Source organism: Poeciliopsis prolifica, unplaced genomic scaffold, assembly GCF_027474105.1.
Source record: "Poeciliopsis prolifica strain line A6 unplaced genomic scaffold, Auburn_PproV2 SCAFFOLD022, whole genome shotgun sequence".
NCBI lineage: Eukaryota > Metazoa > Chordata > Actinopteri > Cyprinodontiformes > Poeciliidae > Poeciliopsis > Poeciliopsis prolifica.
In genome coordinates, this window is record NW_026562397.1 from 1,998,414 (window position 1) to 2,023,278 (window position 24,865).

Sequence of the window (24,865 nt, forward strand, 5' to 3'; positions counted from 1 at the left end):
ACTGTAGCCTGTCTGATGTGGAAAATAAAGCCACCCATTCAATAAGGTGCATTGTCATTTTTTTCCTCAAGCTTTTTAACATTTTGTCACATTATGACCACAAATGTGTTTAATGGCTTGAAATCAGGAAGCGAGTCTGTGTTTTTCAGTATCCAAAGAATGACGTTCTCTTTTATTTAAAAGTTGGACGTGAATACATTTATAATTGTAACAGAAGCAAGAGCAGAAACATCCAGACTAGAAAAGACAAAGCTGTCCGGCTGCTGAATTACTTAGATGAAAACTGCAAATGAACAATAGATAGCCTTCTCTTTTAAAAGTTATTGCCGAGAAAAGAATGTTGCTTGTTTTCATAGCGTCTGAACCAAAAGTACTATTTAAAAACCAAATGGAGATTGTCTCAAAACAACAACAAAAAAACACATATGCTGGCCCTACTTCCTTCCCCCAGACATCTTTGCATGAAAATATGGAAGCTTTTTAAAAAAGTAGCCATTTCTCCTTGATAGCTGCGTGTTTGCAAAAGAAAAAAAAAAAAAGTCGTAAACTGCACACACACACGTTTCATTTTAAATTACATACTGACATATATTTTGGCTTGAAAAGGTGGAACTTTAACTTATATGCTGTACACATTTGATATGTTCAGACAATAAATAAGAAATGCAGAAAAAATATGGCTTCTTCCACCAAGTCTCCCTCACATGGCTCTGCTCTGCTTTTTCTTCTCCTGCTGGGATAAATGAATGTTCCTCTTTTTAACGGAACATTCTCCGTTATGTCTCCGTTATTTAGTCAGGGAAAACAGCTAACGTAAGAAAAAACCCGGGGCACAAACCAAACTGGCTCTCAGTCTGACGCCACTCTGACAATCTATTCACATTTCTACAAAATCACAGTTATATGGCATCTTTCTGCAACAGGTAGGCAAACTATAACATGCATTTTCATTGACCATATAATTGGGCAATTTGAAAAAAAAAAGTTTTGCGCTCGGATGAGGTGGATTTTTTTTGGCCATTTCCAAATTGTTTTATTGCAATGGCAACATTTTTTTTCACATCACGAGTCACCTGAACCACAACAGAGATGTTGCCACTGGCAGAAATGGCGAAGAAGACGACAGGAAGTTGCAGGAGGATCATGGCACTGGATTTTTTTTAAAGACATTGCATGAACAGACTATGTGTGATTTTAAATGTGTTTCTTATTTGATGGAAACATTGTGATTGTGAAGTTGTATTTTTTTCAACGTCAGCTTAGAAAAATGTAAGGAATCCCTTTTTGTGGAGATAAAAACACCAGCGGTGATGAGCGTCGCTCAAACTAACACTTAACATCCGTTTCCAACTGCCTGATCAGGTTCCACATAAAAAACCAGTGAAGCGATCCATGGATCCGGTTTGTGAAAGACCATAATGACACAACATTACAAAATCTCATGGTACATTATTCTGACTCTCTGTCTGCACCTATGAGGATTCTCTAACTTTGACAGAACGTGGTTAGCTTGATGGGGAAAGTTAATTACATTTGGAATTTATTGAAATGTATTCAAACCAGTGGAAAGTGCTTTTATTTTAAAACAGAAACGGACCTGAGATGTTTTTATTTAATCTGTCTGCAGTTTATTTTCCATTCTTGCTACGCTGATCGGCTTTGCAGGGCTCAACTTTGACTCTTTGATTTTACTTTTGAAACGTTCAGAAAAGAAGACCAGCATCATGTTTGGACCTCTTTCCAGTTGACGGCTCCTCTGAATGATGTCCTCCTACATTCTGTCAGGATCTGAGGAGAACCCGGGGCTCGGAGTCCAGTCTGACCAAACTCCAGCATCGCAACCAAACAATCTATTCAAGTTTCAGCCTGAAAGTTTTATTAAAAAAAAAATGTAAATGATAATCTGTTGTGAACTAGTAGCACAATGTGGCTACATAAACGACTTCGTTGTGCCTGCGGCTTTCAAAGCCGAGAAGTGAAGAACATACAGAGACGAGGGAGGAACTACAGTCAGTTGATGCAAAGCTGCAAATACCTGCGAAATGCAACACCTGAGACACTCCTTCTTAAATTCTTGCATGCAGCTACAAAGGTTCTTTTTTTTTTCTTTGTACACATTATTTTTATTTAAAAAAGAGGCTTAAAAATAAATAGAGATAAAACTGGAAGACCTTTCTCAGTACATGATTACAGCTATTCCAACCCTTTGGACAATAATCGCTGCTGGGCCAGAATCAAGATGCTACTGAATGATTGTCACTAAGTGCAACATGTGCTGTCGAAGCTGTGTGTGTGTGTGTGTGTGTGTGTGTGTGTGTGTGTGTGTGTGTGTGTGTGTGTGTGTGTGTGTGTGTTATGTATTAAATACACTGAATGTGTGGGAAAAGGCTGCGCTGCCTCCAGGGAACCCAACATGAAGACGTTCTCATGTTCTCTGCTGCAGTCCATCAGCGCTGCTGAAGGACAAACTACTGTCAGCAGCAACAGTTTGGGAGAGAACTGCTGTTTACACCATCAGGAGGGTTACAGTCTCTTTATGTGTTTTTTTTGGCATAAATAAAAAAATTAAATAAATCCCCAATCAGATGTTTGCAGAATTGAAAAACAAAATAAGAACGAGCATAAAAATCGACATTTTTCAGGAGTGTTGCGAAACGTCCACTTTGTTGTTTGATTTAGTTTCATTAAGAGAAGAAAGTTAATTATGCAACAGGAGAAACTTTATCAATTTGCAGAGATCTGACCTGAAACCACCAGCAACCAGACCCACGGCGATGAGCCTCCGCTGCATTTCAACACACACATGGACACACACACAGGGACACAATAGTCCTTTTGTTGATACGTATGTCCAGTGGTGTCCATTCTCATGGGGTGGCCAGACCCCAGGCCGGTAAAAGTGTTGGTGCGGCACGACTAACAGAGAGCAAGAAAAAAATCAAAAGCCCCCAACTGCATACTAGGAAGTTGAAGTTCAAGCTTTAATTTTAGTTCTAAGCTAGCATATTAGCCTGCTAACATGCTCTAGCATAAATCAACATGAGAAGTATTACATGAGAGAGTTTGCAATGTCGATCTGACCAAATTCAAGAGGCGGTTCCACACAGAGCGGCAGAAACCCAGACACCGTCAGACCGCCTGAGCCTGTCAGCGTCCTGAGTCGACCCACAACGCCAGCAGAGTGTGAACGTTCGCCAATCCACTGCAGGGACTGCGGCTTCTGAACAGGCTGAGAAGACAAGAGCTCCAGTCATTTTGCTGGGTTGGTTGGTTGTTGGGGGGGGTGGAAGTGGATGTGGCTCGGGGAGCTCACTGTGACCGACTCGGAGCAGGAAGGCGTCATTCTTGCAGAAGAGTCTCCTTCCAGTCGAAGGAGTGGTTTGGTCCATGAGTCAGAGGCAGGATTGGAGGATCCACTAACTGCCACATTCCCGTCTCTCCCTGTTCCTCACAGGCACAGAAGCCCAGGTAGGGGATCTGAGGACCAAACACAGCACATCCAGGTTTCTAGCATTATTCCCAGCACAGCTTTTATAACTGTAACTTAGCAGAGACTCACAGACCAGATGTGGCCAACTTCTACTGTCAGGTTCCCCTAAGACTCTATTTGTTTTGAAAACTTTCTTATATGAAGACATAGGAACAACATTTAAAATATGTCTCCCAGCATGCCGGATGGTCACTATCTATATTAATGAGGCAGTGGCCGTTAACCAGGATTTCATCATTTCAAAACAAACAGGATGCTTATGGAGTTAAAATGATGCATCACTGCGGATACGCTCTGCGGAGAGGAGCCATGACAGGAGAAAAGTGTGCTGTGGAAACCAAAATGACGTGGAGCAGACGGACCTTTCGTACAACTTGTATGAAGTCCTTGGCGTTCTGGGGGCTGCGGCCCTGCAGCTGCCGTGTGCAGGCCTCCAGGGAAGACGCGTGGGCGACGATCAGCACGTTGTTTCCTACGCAGAGCAGAAAGTCAGACATCACCACCAACGCATGAGCACCGACAACGACGGCGGCGGAGGAGCTCGGGCTACCTGTGTTTTTGCAGTCTGACAGGATGTCTTTGGTGACTTGGTAGCTGCGACTCATGTAGTTCTCGTAGGACTCGGACACAGTCAGCTTGCTGGCTGGGATCAGAGGCCTGAGCAGAGACAGACAGACTATCAGGAGAGAGAAGATCGACCCAGCGGACATTTTGCGTCTGCTTCGACAACCAACAATTTATAGCGACTTTTTAAATGTTGCTCATCATCTGCGGTGAGAAAACAACGGAGGGTTTCAGCAGCAGGGGGTTGGTTTGAACTGGTGTGTTACAAGAGTCAGCTGGTGCAAATGGGAATCAGAACCAGAACAAACACAAAGCTTTAAAATAACAACTAAATGAAATTATGTCAGATAACTGAGCAGCCATTTATTTCCATAATTTATGAAAATGCCAAGGAAAAAAACAACCAAAAAACCAAGAGTCTCCAACACAAAACAAAATACCAAAGTTTTCATCCAGAGGAACACAGTGGTGTGTTTAGCAGAAAGAAATGGGAGTTTGTGGGTTTAAAATGAAATGTGGGTTTGAGTTGGTTGAGGAGAACTGGAAATTTCTGCCCCTAGTGTTCAACTGGCATGTTTATTTTGTTGTAGTTACCCAGAATGCCCTGCACTGTAGTCCACTTTCTGCTTTTGGAGAAGTCTCGAGTCTGCTTGGAATTCACATATGGATTCAAACCGCACCAAAGTTCACTTCAACAGAACTGATACCTAGGTTTGTAGGCCAACCAAAGTTCACTCTCTTGTTCTGCTTCAGAGTTTGATTCCACATTCACACTTCGACAAACCAACCGGACCACCCCCCAAAACAAATCTTAGCTTGATTTTGTTGAGCACAAACCGAATCCTAAAGTCTGCTACAAAACCTCGAGTGTTGAACCAGGAATCTGAGTCGAGTCAGAAATCCCATTTTTGAAAAGCAACACTGACTTGACTGGAGTCTCTGTGTCAGAGCAGCACTGGACCCGTCTGTTCACCTCCAGCAAACTTTCCCTCCTCCTTTGGAACAGGGCGGTTTTAGGCTTTAAATGTGACGTGTTGTCATGGAAACGGACATCTCCCTCACCTGTAAGCCGTGTCTACGCTGAAGTTGGCAGCAGCCAGATCAGTGGGGGGGATCCACGCTGGCATGGCGTTCCCTGACACCCACTTTGTCCACTCGAAAAGACCCGGCTCCACGCGCACCTTCAGCTTCCCGTCCTGCTGCAGGCCTGCTCACACAAACACCCGGCGGTCAGGGAGGACAGGAGGGCCGTCGGAACCGACTCCCGAGCAGAACCGGCTCACCTTTCAAGATGTTCTGCGCAGTCTGAACACATCGCAGCGACGGAGAGCAGTACACAAAGTCTATCATCGTGTTGCTCTCCAACAGGGCCTCGCCTGAGAAGGCAGCACACGGTTACCTGGGATATGTTTCAAAAAGCCACGCTACTGACCACTCTTTCACTGACATACCCACTAATCGGGCCTGAGTGGACCCAAACACAGTGATGGGGGCGTCCATGTCGTAGTCTCTCTGTCCTCCCCACAGAGGCAGGCTGGGAGGCATGTTGAGGTTGGAGCGTACGTATCTGCCTGCAGAGCAACAACATGCGTTTAACCTCTGGTGTAAAGTCAGACCTGGCAGAGTTCAAAGTTTCACCTTTGCTGTCCGAGCAGAGAGTGAGCCAGTGTTTCCCAAACACCACGTCCATCCTCTCACCGTGCCGGCACACGAACACCGTGCGTTTGGGCTGCCGAGTGTGGCTGCCGCTGAACCGCAGGACCTGCTGCAGGGAAACAGGCCCAGAAATGATGGAGTAAGGCAGCGGCACGGAAGAGCAAACGCTTTGAACTGAGAGTCATTCAAAACACACAAAACTCAAACTGGATTTCACTGCACCAGCAGGTGTGAGCCTCCTGTCGGAGAATTAATGCCGAGCGGTTTTCTTTCACCGCAATGAGAAACTTCTCTTTTTATGAACCATAGAAAAAACACTCAATCTTTCCAAGTATTTTTGTTCTCATTTCTAGTGCAGATTATGGTAGTACACTAACAATAAAACCAAACTGTCTTTTCATGGAGATATAGAAGTTTGTTTTGAGTCAATGATTTCTTAATATTGATGAAAAAAACCAACTATTTGTTGCATTGGCAGATTATTTCACTTATGAGAAAAATATCTTGTTATAAGTGAAATTATCTCTCAGTGGAACCAGTAGCTTTTTAAAGACAGCATCACAGCCACCAGTACCTGCACAGGGTGGCAGATCAGACTGAGAGCAGGCGTGTCTCCAGGACTGGTGCTGTCGGGACGTCGGCTGTCCAGCAGGCCGTCAAACATTCCTTTGTCCTTACCAGCTTTATCACCGGGACCACAGCTGAAGAAGGAATGGGAGCTGGGGAGAGAAGAAAGACGGACGGCTGACTGTACTGCAACGAATCTGAGGGACTGAAACTGAAATTGAATTGAATTTAAATTCTACTCCAACACTGAACCTGAATCAGCTGGCTTAAGATGTGCAGTGTGGACATTGTACATTTTAAAAACAGTAAAAAAAAAAAAAAGGGAAATCATTGCTCCTCCAGAGAACTGCAGCCGTTTTTTCCCTCATGCTTTTTCATCTGTCTGATTTATTTATGTCATCCTGGTCCTCACCCGTGAAACACCCAGGTGTCAGACTCGTCGGCCAAGCTCACGTAGTTCTCCGGCAGAAGTCCAGACAGGCCGGTGGCCAGCGAGGTTCCGTGGACCCAGCCCTCGCTGGTGCTGGTCTGGTCCATGGAAGACGTGAAGATAAAATCACCAGGAACCAGCTCCAGTTCGTCATCGTTCTGGGGCATGTAGGGGTACATGACCCTCAGCGTCTGCAGGCACATCCAGAGGCATGACGCTCAACACTGTGAGGCGACCAGGGTTTGAACGTTATGTGTGACATGGAATTAGGGCGGGGCCATAAATCCATTTGAAGATTTAATTTAAGGAAATATACAGATTTAATTTATGGAAATATACAATCAACTCCTTTAGTTTTCATAGTTCAGAGTGATGTCTGCACACCAGAGGCCTTCGATCCTGTTTTACCACTAAAGATCAAACAACACAGCAGAATACTAGGGCCAGGCTAAGATTGTTTTATTTTTAAATAGGAGAATAAAGTATTACAAGAATACAGTCGCGCAACTATAAGGATAACGTTTTATTGTAACCAGAATAAAGTTCAAATATTAGGATAATAAAGAAATAATTTTATCAGAAATCCAACGCAAAAATAACAAAAAATAAAATACTTTGGTGTATATTTTAGATAATACTTAGTGGAAATACTTCATTGTTTAAAATATCAGCATCAAATTATTGGCTGTAACAGGACTTTGAAACAAATGTCCAGACGATGTTGAAGAGAAAACTCCATGAACTGAGCAGTTCCTGTCAGATCCTGATCTAGTTTTCATCATTACGACTTTTTTATCCATTTTCATCTTTATTCATCTAAATTGCATCTTTATTCTGTTAACATTAAGACTATATCCTCATAATTGAACAAAAATTCTTTAGTGTGGCCCTGATACAACTCACAGAAGGGATGATTGAAATAAAAGCCATTTTTGAAAATGTTTTTTGTCATTTTTTGATAGAAAATAAACCGAGAAGCAAACAATAAATTCAAAACAGGATTTGGTTGAAAAAAAAAATCTTAGACTTTAATCGCAAGCCGTATCGCCCAGTCCAACATGGGAAGCGTTGTTTCATTTATTTATTCGTTTTCAGAGTGTGAGCTACCTCATGGTTAGCAAAACGAATGTCCCGGGAGAACAGGACAGCCAGCCAATCACAGCCCAGCTTCACCTCGATGCCCTGGGCCAGTTTCTCCAGGGAGGAGAGGTGATCACTGGGGAAGTTGTAGGCCAGCGTCAGGTGGAGCTGCTTCTTGTGAGGCTCCACTTTGACCTCTGGAGGAGACAGAGGATTAATGGTCATTCTACTGTCAGGAATCATTACAAGTTACCTACCTACCATCAACCCGTGTGTTTGTCCACCAGGGGACAAACACACGGTTTTGAGGACGAGGGGGCTCAGTCCCCAGGAGACAGGAGGGAAAATATGACATTTCTCAAACAGCAACAGAAACAGAGAAGTTCTGGCCATATTTCACCCAGATCTTCCAGACCGTTGTGATATGAAGTAAAGGCTAAAAATGATACTTTATGTGGTTAAAATAAAATGTATCTTTAGCACATTACACTGAATTTGTTTCTGTAGTTGAGGATATTTTAGGGGGATGCCAGCCCCCCTAAAACAGGCGTAGTGACATCACTGCGTCCGGCAGTCCCTCTGGTACCCCTACCTGTCTTCCTGACGGCCTCTGTGGCGAAGTCGGCTGCGAACTGCCTGAGGACGTCGGCCACCTGCTCCTCCACAAACAGCCCGATGAAGTTGGACGACGTGTAGAGCTCCAGAGGCAGCGGGCGGGGGAAGCGGCCCCTCCACTGCTGCACGGTGGTCTGCAGGGCCTCACCCAGGCCTTCCACTTTGGGGTCGGCACACTGGGAGGAAGAGAGGAGTCAGAAGGCCGGTCCTGTGGTGGGACGGGCCGAACACGGCTGAGACGGGAGCCGGTAGTTTCAGCTCACCATGAAGAACTGACAGAGAGTGATGTGTGGGAAAATATTGTGGGCCTTGTTTTTGCCGCAGGTGACCCGGCTCTGCTGCCAGAAGTGTGAGAGCTGGTTCTGGAGCGGCCCGCTGGGTCGCAGGTAGAGAACAAACTCCCTGGGCAGGGAGTCGTCCAGGAACGGGTCGTCCACATGGGAGAACAGCCTGGTGGGGACAGATTTCTGCTCTAATGTCTGTGGTCAACTAGTGTATGAAGATGATATGTCGTTCCCAACAGTTTTTTTGAACAAAGATACAATGAGATTACAATAAACATTATAATAAACATTACTGCCTTACAGAATTCTTCAGTTTTAACGGCGCCCTTTGAGAAATCATTTGTGACACATCACACTTTTTAAACAGAACCTGCCTGTAATTTCATCATGTCCAGATCAAGAGAAATTGAAGTTGAATTGTATCAAATTGGAAATTTGATACAATCCTCCCAGTTTCCCCGTCCATGCGAAAGAAAAGCATCTCCACAGCATGATGCTGCCAAGTCTGTGTTCCACTGTGGGGGAATGTTTGGTCTGATCCGACCAGAGCGTCTTCATTCACACGTTTTCGACTTTCACTTTTCTGCAAGCCTGACGTGTTTTGTTAACATCATAGAGTTTAAATCACGACTGACAGCCATTTATGCATCATCTCTTCTCATAAATAATTCACCTGTAGATCTAATGCAGCTTTTAATTTAGCTTGTCATTAATAACTGAGAGATGTATCTATTTTTCCCTTTCAGCTCATTCAGTTTAAGCTGATGGTAAATGTTGGAATATATTGACATCCTCAATTTTTTCTATTTCAACATTCATTACTGAAATATTCAGATGTATTGCAGCACAAAACAACACCAGAGGGCGCCACAACACACAGCTTTCTCACACCTGGACTTGCGATGAGTGTGTGCTTTGTGCTGTGCCCACATTTAGTGGTTTAGCTCAGGATGGATAAACGTAAACACGTGTTTAAACTCACCAGTCACATGCTGCCTGAACACTCCGACCTCCAGTTGACACCAGAGACTTCAGGCTGGAAGAGAACACAGCAGAGACCGCGGGTAAACAGTGTGTCCACGACAGGTTTCAGAGGCAGGCGCTGGGGAAGCAGAGAGGGAGATCAGCTGCCAAACGTCTCAGTGCTGCTGAGCTTCTGAGGAGCTTCTGGGAACAGATGGAGAAATAAAAAGAGAAGAGCCGAAGCCTGGCGTCTGGGAGGAAAGTGTGACCTTGGAAACAGATCCAAGGAGAAACAAGCTGGGAAGGGTTCAAAGCCGCTCACCGAGCGGGATGCTGTGGGAGTCGGGTACAAACGGCGTGAGGGGAAAAAGGCAGGCTGGTGAATTATTCAGCCTTTCCTGTGTGGCTGGTAGAAGTGAAGCAAACGGAAATTCAGCTACTGTTTGACTCAGAATATTCAACAGTGTCTGCTGTAACGTCTCGTTTCAAACATCTGCCTTCACAGTTTAAGTTCAGGCGGAACCAGGACTTTCAGTTTTTTGGTTTCTGCCGCCTGCACAGCCTGAAGAGCCGTTTTTACCCTGAGTCCAGCTGAACAAAACCCATTTAGAGCCAATAATGTTACCTGATTTAGGGGTGCACAGATTTATTGGTGCCGATTTCCTTAATATGGGGAGATTGGAGATCGGCAGATAATTGCATGTAAAGCCAATCTTATCTTCCACAGCAAAGGTCTAAAAATCAACCACTGTCCTCTTCTGCTCTCCTGTGAGAGACGTTTGACTGACTGACCAGCCCACCAGGTCACGTCTGGACATGACTGTCAACACTAGTTGACAGCAGTAACGTCACTCAGCCAACTCAGCAGCTTTCTTGCTAGATTTAGTGACATTTCAGATAAAAAATATTGATATTGGCCAAAATTGGAATTGGAAGGTCAGGCTGTTTAAAGGTCAGTAATCGGTGGCTGGCCAGAAAACTGCAACAGATGCAGCTTAATACATATTTATATATTTACCATCATCTCTCCTGTCTGTTCCAATATGATTCAATTCACTTGGTTTACTGGTGTTCTGAAGATGCTTGTTTTAAATCCGGTTTGTTGTTAAGGACAGAAAACATCACTGTTAACCCTGCTGTCGCTATCTGTGTATTTTATTACTAATGTAATCTCGCTCTTAAAATGTTATGTATTGGTGAGGGTTGAAGGTCAAAAACTATTTCAGGTATTCATAAATTTTAAATCACTTATAAGATCAAAGCTGAAATTCGAATTGGTTGTAATAGTGGTAATACAAAATTTCACTAAATGTTCAATTCTTCTCAAACATTAACAGTAGGTCATTTTAAAGTATGTATCAAGCCTACGAATATTAAAGTATTTACTTAACTCAGAAGCATGTTATCTAGTCCATTTACTGTCATCATCATCACACATGCTAACTATTCCTTTCAGTTTGTTTCTCAATATTTTTCTCAACTAGACATGGAAAATAATACTAAAATCATCTCTGTCTTCTTCTCACGGTGAAGTTTGGATGTTTTCCTCGTCTTGAAACAAGAAACACAGCTGACTGACAGCTGAGAGCAGCAGGCGGGGAAAGGAAGAGCTGCTCTACGTGTTGTTATGCCTGAGAAAACCTCCCACTGTCTCCGTCAGACTATTTAACACACAGTAAATGTGAAGAATAACGCAATGGACACTTTTAGTGCTTTTAAAGTCATTTCTGCTCCTGCTGTGCTTGATTTAAATGTGACGACCGCTGCAGCGGTAAATCCAGCTCTGACAGTTCTGACTCCACACTGTTACTGAACGTGTTTTATTTTATTCTTTATTGCAATGAACACAAAAACGCACATTTAGGCTCAACATCGCTCCTAATGAATATTTTGTTAGGAGAGAAATATTTGACAGTGAATCGCTTATTCAAACAGTAAATTAATTGTACAAAAAAATTCCATATTCTGCAGATTATTCCTTTAACTACATAAGCCTATTTTGTACATTTTTAAAAAATACATAAAAGTTGCCATCTTAGTAAGCAAGCACAGTGCAAAGTAAAGATGCACTGTGGATGTTTTCTAGTCAGGATGAGACAGAGAATGTGGCTTATTCATTGTTGTCATAGCAACTCCATTGTCACCGTCAAGACAATTGGTTACAGACACCTACCAAGATGGCTGTCAGCTGCAAAGTTCCCAGAAGTGCGACTACACATAAGAACTATGCATTAATAACTGGAGAGCGAAAGGTGCTTCATAGATTTTCTTTTTACAGAATCAAAACCAGGTGAAGCTAAAACCGCCATGCATGAGTTTTCAAGCCTGTATATACTTCAGTTACTCAATTATTTCAATAATCGATTCATCTGAATAATTGTGTCAGCCCTACTTCCTATGCATTAGCGTGTCACACAAACCTGAGGTCCACTGAATCAGTGGTTTCATCAGTTTTCCTTCCACTCAGTGATACATCTCTGAATGTCTTTGATTTATTTTCCAGCTAAACCTGCCCACATTAAGATAAAACTATTAAAAAAGGAGATCACTGTTTCCACTGCCCGCTGTGTGTTCTGAAAGGCCGGCACGCATCGCTGAGTAAGAGAGCGCTTCTGTCATGGGAGGAATTGAGAAAGCCAGAGTGTGGGCAGAAGAATCTGGATCACGAGTCAGAGGAAGTGTTGGTTCCTCGTAAAGACCCCGAGAGCAGCAGAGGGCGACATTTAGAGCCGACTTATAGCAAGGATGAACAAACACAAAGAACATGCTCAGTTTCTGTGTCACTACTTCATGTTTCACGTTCCTTCCCTCCCCCACTGTGGAACTGGTGATGCATCACCAGACATATAACAAACAGGCGTGAATGAAGTGGAGCTGACTGAGGAGTGATTTACTCATCCGCCTCAGGTCTGGCTGAAGAGGATGAGGAAGAGCAGCAGAACTGATTCATCAGCATCTCATTAAGCCGAGCTGGAGGGACGAGGCCCGGCAGTGTGGACCTCAGGGGGGCAGCGGCACGGGGAGCGAGAGCGACGTGTGTGCTGCTGATCAATGGCGCTGCTGGTTAAAGGTTTTCTTGCTTCACGTCTTTGAGGGCAGATGGAAACATTCTCTGACGAAAACCCAAAGACTGTTAAACTCCTTCGGACTTTACACGAATAGAAAAAGTTGTAAAGTCAGATCTGCAGCAAATTTTCTCTTAAAATTTTCTGAAATTTTAAGTTCAGCAAACTTAAAATGACTGATTTTAGACATGTTTTTTTTGTTGTAAATATGTCTAAACATAGGTTTGAACTGATTAATTGAATTAATCATGATGACTTGATTACTGAAAGAACTGTAGACTGATTTATTCTTCAATTAATAGAAGTATACAGATTCAAAAGAAAAGACAATTATTGAAAAAACAATCTACATATTCAGAGCAGTAATTAAGCCAAAACAACAACAACAAAAATAAATGAATTTAAGATGAATCTGTTCTCCTAGATTTCATCAAAAAAAATCTATCAGGAAACCTTTATGGAAACCAGCCATTCTGTGCTGCGGTTCATACAGAGGCGACTGTTAATTCAATTTTTAGAGGCGTGGCCAACGCAGATTGACCACTTTGTTTACTTCCTCCACTGCTGTTGCCAGGGCAGACTACAGCTCTAAAACAGAGCAAAAAATAGACTTTATGGTTCACATCTCCTTGTGTTCACTGATTAGTCCGGTAGAAATTCCATCGAAGAAATCAAGTTCAGTGGGAGAAATCCGAGACAGGAAACTGAATGGAAATGAGAATCGAGCAGAATCGAGTAGGGAAGCAGGCGACCATGGTGGGTTGTTTCCATCCTGGTGCTGTAGCCATCACAAGAAAAGTAATATTTATAGTGTAACGTGAATCTCCCTACCCACCTGGCTAACCTTTGACAATGTCTTCAGACCTGTCAGCAATTTATCACAGTTAAAATGAAATTTTAACAAAAAAAGATCAAAATGTACAGAAGTGGTTTGGATGTCTGATACAGATATGCCATAACCCTGGTTGTCCATAAAGGTCAGAAGACAAAGAAGTTCATTTTGACCATTTCTTTATAACAGTAGACGTTTTAAATTATTCTACTTCACACACCAGAGAAAGGAAACAGAAGTCGTTTGTTGCAGCTTTACATGTGACCTCAGCACACCGCCGCTCTGACCACAGCCTGTGAGCTCACAGCGGCGGCGGCAGCTCCGCCGTCGTGACGCAACTGGTGTGCCAGAAGGGAAGGTCGCTTCAGGCGTCTTTAACCACTTTAACAAGACAGTCGATCACACAGTCAGCACAAGAACAGAAAGATTTACGCCTCGCTACCCGTCACCTCAGTCAATAAAGACATAATATTTGACCAAAGGCTCTGAAATAGAACTGAAAAGGAGAAGTGGATCCAGTGACGCCATCGTTATTTAGTCAAGCAACGTGTGAGGCCGACAAACTCCCACTTCTTCAAGAGAATTGGGTGAAACCTGTCTTTATGAGCATCATGACGTAAAGTGAAGCTACACACACTGCACCATGCAGAAGAACACTAGTTAGATATAAATATAGATTAGCTGCTTTGAACAGCACTTTGAACTGCCTGGTTGTTGAAATGTGCTATACAAATAAACTTGACTAATTGAAACTTGATGGATAGAACATGTTCCAAATTTAACATGCCTTTTACAAGAAGAATACAGAAATATCTGGAAACTTTATGGGTCGTTTTCTTGTGTCCACTCACAGCTGCGCGCTCTTCACTTCTTTTGAACAGGTCATGCTCACCACTGTCCTGCACCAGCTCTTCCTTTAACTATTTACTCTGCTGAACATTCACAGAACAACTCACTCAAATTTAAATTCTGTTTATTTATAAGCACCAAGTCACAATATCAGTGAATAAAGGCACTTTGCAAATAAATAAATGAAATTTAAAGTCCGTTTTAAATGGTAGTTTGAGTTGTTGTTTTTTTTTTTTAAATATGGGGTTCTGTTGAGATATTATGAGTGGTTAATATATTACTTGTGGTCGATTACTTTTTGGCAACAAAGACAGGTCTGGGCAGGGCTAAAAACACTGAGATATGACATGTTCATTTAAAAATTTAAAAACCCACAAACTCCCTTTTAGTGAATATTAGGTGTGTCTGTTGCGATAACAAATGTTCCTGTTATCACAGTAATTATTGCGATAAATCATAATAGTGTAGTTTTGATGCCAATTTCAAGTAATATATTGATAGTGGCACAACAATGCAAGTCTGCCCAATAAACTCTCATTTGGTGAAGAACACTCAACACTGGAGCTGGACAATATTTTTAACCTCCAACATAAAACACGACAGCCAAGAACTATAAATGAACTGGATTATGAACCTTTTCTTATTTACACTTTTCCGCCAATTCACTATCAAATAAAAGCCACTAGAGCCAATAAAACCTTAAAAAATGGAAAAAAAAACTTTTTGTACAGGATGATGAGGATGATCAGGGGAAGATTTAAAAAAAAAAAGCAAAAAAGAATTCTGTACGAACAAAATGAAAAAAACAAACAAACAAAAAAAACAGTAATCATCACTGTAGGTACACAAAACCGAAAGGAGACAAGACGTCTCGTGAAAACCCCCTCCCACCTGCAGGTCAAACACATTCTGCTGAAGATTCCTCATACTTATTATTTCCTTGATAAAACCTTCTATGACTCTAAGCATCACAGTGCTTCTTGAAATACACAAATTCTTTGATGTAAGAAAAAAAAGAAGAAAAAATTCATCACATTTATTTCTGGAAGAGTGGAACTGCATTTGTGTTTCCAGGAAAAGAAATGTGTACAACCGTCCAGCGAGTTATGAACGCTCCTTTGCGTGAGATTGGCCTCAGGTTCGAATGTGTCGGGAAGATGTAAATAACTCCAGGACTTCTCCGCAGCGCCTGGATGAGTCAGAGCGCAACGAGGGGAGCTGGAGAGCGGAAAGTTTCTCGTTCTACGTCAGGACGCCGGCTATATGGATAAAAGTATGGCAGCTGTAGGAGCGTCAGTTACACAGACACGAGAAAGTGTCGCATGAAAACAGGACGTTCCCTGGACAAGCCATCCAGAAAGTAAATGCTGCATGAAACCTGATAGAATAGCTTTTTATCTAATAGTTTTATTTATCAGCAAACCAGTAAAAACAAGGATATATGGAACTTTGTTTTTTATACAAACAGAAGCTCAGCAAAGATTTAGTCACTTATATATGTGCTCAATTACAATATAGATTACTATGTTGAGAATACATTTAAATTAGTCTTTGTCCAAAACTTTAAGCTTTATTTTTTCTATTCCTACAACAGTGGAAAGACCTGTGTTGAAATTAGTGCTGGGCGGTGCGACAAAAAAAATTGCAACATATTTTTATTTGAAAGATTCTGCCGGTTTCACTGCTTATTAGTTATTTTATTTTATTCAATGACTGGCATCATATGATGCTTGTGGCTTATTTCACTGTCAGGAGTGCAAGGCTTTAAATGAAGGCTGTAATCAAAGCATCACAAAATGACTCAAGAGTCTGTATGAAATTGAGAAGAGTTGCAGGATGTAAGCTATTTTCATTGCGCAAAGTGCAACATGTTAAAAATAGAAATAGAAATAAACAGAGATATGGAATCTTTAACACTGCTTCCCTTTCAAAACAAAGTATTTGCAGATGGTCCATAAACACAAGAAATGAAGCCAAAATACTTGAGAAGTGGGTGACTGCACCTGGCTCCATTTCCAGTTTACTCCAGTGTTGGTGTCATGTTGGGTTAGCAGTTAGGCTAAAGTATTTTCACACTAATATGATGCAAAGCACTTAGTGTTCTGAACCCCAGACGGACAGACCAATGCAAGTTCCTGTAATATGGCCAGCAACACCAGATATGAGGCTTCGCTATGCTTGTTTGCTAAAAAGACACAAAAAAGAAGAAAAGAAAAAGAAAAATCTTGAAATAGTAAAAACAGGAATAGAAGAAACAAGGAGAAAGGAAGAATAACTCAATTAGATCCTTCACCCAGAAATTTATGATAAATTTAAAAAAGCTCAGTGAATAGTTCATACCTGTGAACTATTAAAGAAACAGTCACCATAAAAATAGTAAAGGAACTGAAGTTATAAAGAGCTTCTCTCGTCTTACTGACTTTGTAAAGCTCTTCAGTCAGTACTGTTAAACAACTGTATATACACCTCTGATTACTGGGTGAATATAGAAGAGGATCATCAGGATTAACCTGCCCTCCATCCAGGACGTCTACAGGCCTGGGTCAGGAAAGGAGGAGCTAACATCTCTGCAGATCCCACACATCCTGGACACTAGCTGTTCACACTTTTCCCTTCAGTAATGTGCTACAGGGTGCCTTCTCCCAATGTCTCTCTGATGTTTATACCTTTATATCTTAAATGTGTTTAATCAGCGCAAAACAGAACTGAAGTCAAATTAAAATTGAGTATTTTTTTAAACATGCAAAGAAAAAAATATTTCTAAAATTATATCTTTTCACCATATTGTCCATTTCTCCTGAAACAAATGTTTAAACATATATAGAGCAGACATAAGAAGATGCACCACAGGGATGCATGAAATGCCTTTAACGATAGATCCAGTCTGATAAAAGAGCCTCATTACTAAATCATGAGGTCAGCCAAAGCTTTGAGCTCAAAACGAACACAAACTAGTTGGTGCTGGTGTTGCCAGGTTACCTCAGCCAAGGAGTGAACATCTGATACAAGTGAGCAGAGCTCAGTTCTCGTTCAAGACTTAAGGAGCAGGTCACTGGCGGGATGTCCTCCGGCTCATTGGAGCTGAGGAGATTCTTGGACTGAGCCAGCTTTGGTGCATTCCACAAATATTTAATCCATTTGAGGTCTGTGGAAGTTTGCAGGCTGAGTATATGAGTATATACATATGAGTGTGTGTGTGTGTGTGCGTGTGCGTGTGTGTGTGTACTGGACAGAGAGTGATTCATACCAGAGTAGTATGCAGTGTTTCACAGCAAAAGACTGAAATGAGATGATGACAAATTTTCCCTTCAGCTGTCCGTGTTTCTCATACATCCACCGTTATCACAGTGTAAACCACTATGATATGCTATGACTACTTCAGGGTTTTAAAGTCAAAGTCAATGGAGTACCTTTCAAAAGATAAGCTTTTATGTATTTATTTTACTAATTGTAGTTCAACATAAGAAAAATGTTCATTCACATGAACCCAAATGCGCCTGCGAGCGTAAACATGCCAAACCCATAGGGGGCAGTGTAGCGCAACGCTTCAAAACAACCACAAATTAAACATGGTGCCAGGAGGTTCAACCTATATATCTGTGGACAGATATATAGTTTAAATACCGTATTATAAGTTAAAGCTGTTGAAATCGGGACCCTAAATCTGCATTTTCAGCAAACACCAACGCAGAATTTTCTCACTTTGGTCAGAGTTTTTAAAAGTGATAATTTTAATAAATCAATATTAAACTGCATTTCGTGTGGTTGAAAGACCAAAAATTATACAAATGTATTCTCAGATATCTGGCAACGTGTGTACTAGACCTAAAAAGATCAGAAATAAATTTCTCTGACTAGCAAATGAAAATATTATCTAAGAATAATTTCATGCAAACAATGCAATGATCATGTATTGTATAGCCAATAGACCTATTCTGACTTGTTTAAGGAAACATAATAGGTCGCCTGTAAAGGTGGTGTGCTTTCTTCATACCACGACTTTCCTTAGTTTCAGAGAAACACAAAAGAATGAATCTTTCATGAAGTGTGTATTCTCTGAGACAACCTCCACTTCCCTTTTCTTGAGCTGCCTGACAGGGTTTCCACAGTTGCGGTTTGCAGTTTCACAAGGCGAGCCCTAAGATGAGTCACGCATGTCAATTATGAGTTTAGTGAAGGCTCAAGGAGGTTCCCGTGTAAACACGCTGCGCAGTTTTACAGGGACCAAGCAGACCTCGCTCAGTTTGAAGCAAAGACAAAATCAAACTTGAAGAGAAGGTAGTTGTTAGGAAGCCAGGCCTGACGTTTGCTCAAAGCAGGCCAGCTATCAGCTCGGCATGCTGGGAACGAGGAAGTGCCTCGACGTGGCCATGACGGTGCAACTCAGCGCTCTCGGCCTTTGACACTATTCATTTCAGCTCTATAGAGCAGAAGTTTGAGGCCCGAGGAACTTCAGCCACACCAAGGTGGGAAGATGAAGCCACAAAACCAGAGACGTGTTTCTGTCGCGTCTGCAAAGCGAGACACGGTCATGAAGGAACCTGAAGTCGATGTTTTACACGCCAACTTCCACCTGCTGATGCAAAAAGTTACATGAAGAAATCCATAGGAATTATTAAAGGAGTGTTTATGTTCTGAACTCCAGCTATGCATGTCACACATGTAAATGAGTCCCCAGAAAATATATATATTTTTTATTTTCTAGTTAAATTTACTTGGGACACATGATATATCAGCACTAACGTTGACATCAACCGATGTTATTCATTTTTAGCATATGAGTTTTGGCAAATGAAACTAGGGTGTCATTAAAAACCGATATTTGTTTCCATCTTGCTGCTGTTTATTTCTGGACGGGTCAGGGAGGACATGTGCCAGTCAAGTGGTTTTTGTTTGGTCATGTGACAGTAATGGTGATGCAGCAAAGGATTGTGGGGAGTTTCGCTGAAGCAGTAGTAAAGTCAGCAGAGTAGTTTTTAGGATAGGATAGTCAAATATAGATAATATGTAAATAACGTACATACATTGATTAGCATAACAGCCATATCAATATTGGATACTGATATTGACCCAAATTTTTGTATCGGTGCATTTACATGTTATTAAAGGGGATAATATGCTAAATTAACTTTTTTGGGTTTTGTATCATGTCATAATCATCTGAAGAGATCCTAAGTGCGATTGCAAACAGCATAATGGAGAACCATTGTTGTGATGATGGGGAAGGTTAGGAACTTATAAAAGAGACAGAGAAATGAGACACAACTATGATGCAAAGTAAAACATTTTGTTGTTAATTTTCATATATACACTATTTTCATAACAACTTAAGGTAACACATTTACTTGCTTGTGTTATAAAATGGTGGCATGTTCATTTATAATACATAATCCCACCACTTTAACTATTTCGAAAATGATGTGGTGACTAACTGTTGCCCCAATGAAAATGGAGCTGCAATATTTCTGTTTGGCTTCATAAATATTTAAATTCTCAGAATTTTTCAAACAGGAAGTCTGACTGAAATTGTTCCACCTTCCATGCATTTTACCGATGTATTTGAATCTCCGACACGTGTTGCTTCAACTCTAATATTAAAACTGAAGATATTCCTGCTTTAGAGATTCATGGGGATATGTGTTGGTGACCAGAACTTTGGCTGAGTTTAAAACCGTGACATGCCTGAACTTTAACAGTGAAAATGCTCCCGAGTGTTATCAGCTAAGGCTCAAACAGTTAATCGTGATTCATCAATTATTGAAATGATCGCCAACTGGGTTAGTAAGCTCTAAAAAATGCAAATTACTGAAAGAACAGCTCCCTCAGAACAGATATTAAGGCAGAGTTGAATAAAGATGGTTTGAATTCTGTCAAAAAATAAAAAATCTCCCTTGAACAACCTTTTGCTATGCAATTATTAGTCGGTTAATCCAAAAAATAATCATCGGATTAGTCTTACTGATGCTATGTCAACCAAAAAGGTTTGAGATTTTCACACGTTGCTGCAGAGGCCTTCTTTGGTACACATAATTCATTTTAAGGAATAAACTGAATTATTTGTTTTTTGCTTCTTATTATTAATTGTTTCATTTTTTTGCCTCTTTTACTCTCAATATCGCATAAAATAAATGTAAGTGGTTAAATAAAGAATGAGCAGAATGCGCCACTTTCATCAGAATCAATCAGAATAATCAAGCTGCAGCTTCATGTGTTACACAGCTAGTCCTTGCCCAGAGAAGTCGTCCCTCTCCACTGGTCGCCCCTCCCTGCGTTCCCATGGCACCCTGATCTGTCCACAGCTGTTTCACTGCCTCGCCGTCCGCCTTGCCGTCCGCCTCGCCGTCCGCCTCTCCACGTTCGGCGCTCACAGAATGGCGTGGGCTGAATAAACTAAAGGAATAAAAAGATGTCCCTTGATCAAAATGTTCCTCCTCAGCAATGAGTAAACTGGAAAATGAAAAGTTTTTAAGCAGAACTGCTCTGCATACGTTCCTTTTCTTTTAATTAAAAGAAAAAAGTGCATGTAAAGTTTTTGCAGGGTCAACATGCTCTCTGTTCGTCCTGCAGCGTCTGCTTCAGCTCGATCAGGTTTTTAATATTGTTGCCCTTTTTTTCTCTTATTATCTCAAAATGGATTTACTGTGAGAAAGCCACACGCTGATTGTCGCCCACAGATGTGAAAGCAAGTTTTCCAACCATAGAGAGATCCTCTGTTAAGTGTTAGCAGAGCCTGACAGAGACAGGAAGAGAAAGAGACACGGCAGCGCGCCCACGCAGCCCAGCTCAGGCCTGATCATACGACGCTGCATGTTCAAATTCACCGCTAAGCATGTTGCAGCACAGCTTAGAGCACATTAAGCTACAAGTACGTAATTATACAGCATTAAAAAATTAATGCAGCTGTAACACAGAAACCAAACGAAGTGGGAACCAAAATTAATGTCTTCAGCGAGTTTCATGCAAAACAAAAACAACAACAAAAAAGCCCTTTCGCTGGGCTGTATCAGTGTGAAATATTTATCCGTATATCAAACGTTTGACATTATTCAGCAAAACAAAACTATGCAGAAAGCATCTTTGTTTAAAGGCTGTACAGTCATCAGATATTCCAAGACCTCCAACATTTGTAGATGCACTGAACAATAACTCACATTTTATATTATATAACATCATGTTTGATACACTTTTGCACAAACCTTTTTGTGTTTGCTCCTCAGTTTATTTTTCTATTATGCTGTGATGGTAGCAGTGGTGGGACTGTTTTTTTTTTATTTAGCTAAAAATTTCTACTATTATTTTATCATTTAATCTCAATTAATCACATTTTAATCAAAAACCTCATATTGACCAACGATGCAACATTTTCAATTCAAAAAGACTTTTTTGAATTGAAAATGTTGCATCAGATTTCCGCATATACCAAAAACACAATACAATGGTTCCAGGCTGGGACCTTTGTATGTAAAAACACGTAACATATTTTAACATGTTAAAATCTATGTAATTAGTTAATCTAGACGTATTTACTTTTTTTTACATTATTTTGAGCTCAAAATGTTGGATTTTGTATTTTCTTTTGAAGATTCTACATCTACTACAAGGCTGGAAGTTGCTGGAACTCCTTTGTCTTTGTCTTTCCTCTAATAAAGATGGTGGCGGAGACGTTTCAGGTGAGTCACGTGTTTGGTTTCAACATATCTGCCGCAGAAGGAGGTTGATTCCCCAGTAGACAGTAGTAATCATCTGAGCATGCTCAGAGGGGACAAACAGCTGCCATTTAAAGGAATCGCTCTAGTTCACTGGCTGCCGTCAGCTCTACTTAAGAAAATCTGTTTACGTTATGGCTTATTATTATTACTCTGTTATACAAGAGAATTGTGAATCTTTTTTTGCTACTTTATGTGCAGAAGATGTAACAAATAAATCAGATTTAAAGGTACTTTCAGCATCTTCCTAGTTGAAAATTGTACTTGAATAAATAACTTATATCTATAATTAATTGTTAAAGCTATTGAATATTCAGTATAAAACCACAATGCAGTGGGGATTTGTTGTGACTATGGAGTAAAATGAGTCACTTTTAGTGAGAAAATGATCTCACCACTGACAGGATCAGAAAACCTGGGCCTACTTTATAACATTTACAATAATAATCTTTCAATCAATAATTTTCTATATCGGCAAGCAGAAAACACAAAATAGTTTTCTGGAAAAACTCACTAATTTTTACCGGTTTATGAATCAGATGAGCCAATATGCTTCTGAAATTAATCAAATATCATAATAGTTTTAAATTCTCTTTAACAGGAAACATTAAAACTTTCCGTGATGCATATTCAAACATTTGTCGGAGCAAATCACATTGATGTAACAACTAATGACTTCTTCTAACAACAGACATTCATTCATGCAGTGGAACTTTCCTCGCTCATTGTTCCGATGAAAGAGCAGAGCAGACAAAACGTTACATATCAACAGCGCAGAAAGTTACCATCTGAATGAAGCAGACTAACGGGCCAGCTCTGAACTGGGCCGTGGGCCTCGGTGCAACGCTCGCCTGCCTGGTTTCAGCAGCAGCTGCTTGAATGGTCTCAAATTAGAGTCCAATTAGAATCCAGTTCTATGTTTCAAACTTTGATTTGCCAGGTAAATCTACCAGAGTAAATACGATGCGTGTTTTTGAAGAAAAGATTGGACGATTTTCAGCTTGATCGGCCCTGAAAGTGGATCGCCTGATCAGGAACTCAAAAATCCAATCCTTTCCCAAACTGTGAACACACCATGCTTTAGCGCTACAGCTATAGGTCACCTTTGTTGAAATCTTTCCACCATTTTGAAAATATGTAAAATATGCATCAGCATGCCAACAAAACTGTACAGGAGATCAGGATTCAGCCACCATTCACAAATCAATGCATCTGCAAATACAAAAGCATTCACATGTGAAATCCACATGATTATCAGGCTTTTCAACACATCTGTAAACTTAAATTTTCTTTCAGAGTAAAATAAAAGTTTGCCTCATCGAACTAAGTTATCCACCATGAACGCCTATGAATCTCCAGCTCTGAGTCTGAGTCGAGTCCACAGAGGAAGTAAACCAGTTCACAGTTGATATTAAATCTACTGACAATTGTCTGCTCTATGTGGGACGTCTGAGCCCCTCCCTTTATTGTCTGACAACTGCAGTTTGTTCGTCTGTTTCCAACACATGTAGAAGTGATCCCTGACCTCTGACCCCTGACCTCCAACCCCAGCAGATGCCCTGACTCATGCCCTGCACAGAGGTCAGCATTCCGCTCCGCTCTTGGGGACGTCAGATCGGACACACCGTTATCTGGGAAATGATACGCAGCGCTGGTGCCCAGCTGCTAATCAGCTGTCCAGAATTTACACACACCACACAGCAGCCCACCCGCGTTTAATGCAACACACACGCACACACACGCACATGTACACACACACATACACACACATATTGTGAGCCACATTCAGCTGAGCAGTCACTGTGGGAAATCCCATTTATCTGTGTCCCCTCACTGCATGCATCCTCACACTTCCTGTTTACAAATCTCTCACACACACACATACTTGCAAAGAGATCCATACACATGACAGCCCACGCACACAGAGCAGAGACCTGTGCATAGAGGAAAGAGGAAAGCGGGCGTATGCTCATGTGAACAGGCACAGATTCCTAAGCGGGTCACAACAGTCTCCACAGAGGAGGGCAGATAATGAACCCAAGGAATAATAATAGTTGAAAGACTTTTGGAAGAGAACATGGCTTAGCATGAGACTTCATTTCTTGTACTGTAAATCAGATACAAGAGGCTGTGGAATGATGTTTGGCTTTCAGAATGTTTTCCAGACAGTGCTTTGTTTAGAAAACTCTGAATTGAAAATCTCTCATAATTGAAAAATTTTAAAGCTTTCTACTTTAAAATCTCTAAAGCTTTTAAAGTTTCTTCTGTCTGTTCTGGTATTGAACAAGACCTTGTTCTATAGCAGATCAATGTCCTGTACTGGTATAGAACAGGGCATTGATCCTGTTCTATACCAGGATCAACATCCTGCTATAGAACCAGGATATTGCGTTACCGTTTGTTCTCGAGGAACACAGAGGAACATGATGCTGCGACATTGGGATTAAGGCCAAAGCAATCAAACATGCTGAGTATTCCTGACTTTTAATCGGAGAGGTACTGATGTCCTTGAGAGCGGACCAGATCACTCTTTACATGCCACGCAGGGCAGGAATATGTCTGGAAGTAATCTTACCAGAGTTGGAAAACCTTTGATTTGTCATTAATTTAGTTGTATTTCATTGCACTATTTAGTTTTCTAGTTCAGTTAGCTGTAGTCAGTGTTTAGCTGTAGTTAGTTTTTTGTGCGTTTGCTAGGTTTTATTGGATATTATTAGTTAAATATTGTTTTTATCTGTTATAATAGTTTTTTCATATTTAGGTT

The 24,865-nt window shown here is 41.2% G+C and overlaps 1 protein-coding gene across 1 annotated transcript in view; it reads right to left on the minus strand.

Annotated features, from left to right (window-relative positions):
* Nucleotides 1-141: 141 nt before the first annotated feature.
* The window catches only part of LOC129369749 (ubiquitin-associated and SH3 domain-containing protein B-like), a 40,202-nt gene continuing 15,478 nt past the window's right edge, over nucleotides 142-24,865 (minus strand). Inside the window, exons 2-14 of the mRNA XM_055045339.1 lie at nucleotides 9,669-9,722; nucleotides 8,666-8,852; nucleotides 8,380-8,578; nucleotides 7,815-7,984; nucleotides 6,690-6,898; nucleotides 6,285-6,429; nucleotides 5,693-5,819; nucleotides 5,506-5,625; nucleotides 5,338-5,430; nucleotides 5,117-5,261; nucleotides 4,041-4,147; nucleotides 3,853-3,962; nucleotides 142-3,477 (exon numbers count right to left, since the gene is read on the minus strand). Coding sequence (XP_054901314.1) covers nucleotides 3,340-3,477; nucleotides 3,853-3,962; nucleotides 4,041-4,147; nucleotides 5,117-5,261; nucleotides 5,338-5,430; nucleotides 5,506-5,625; nucleotides 5,693-5,819; nucleotides 6,285-6,429; nucleotides 6,690-6,898; nucleotides 7,815-7,984; nucleotides 8,380-8,578; nucleotides 8,666-8,852; nucleotides 9,669-9,722 — 1,804 coding nt within the window. The 3' untranslated portion in view covers nucleotides 142-3,339. The remainder of the gene's footprint in view (nucleotides 3,478-3,852; nucleotides 3,963-4,040; nucleotides 4,148-5,116; nucleotides 5,262-5,337; nucleotides 5,431-5,505; nucleotides 5,626-5,692; nucleotides 5,820-6,284; nucleotides 6,430-6,689; nucleotides 6,899-7,814; nucleotides 7,985-8,379; nucleotides 8,579-8,665; nucleotides 8,853-9,668; nucleotides 9,723-24,865) is intronic.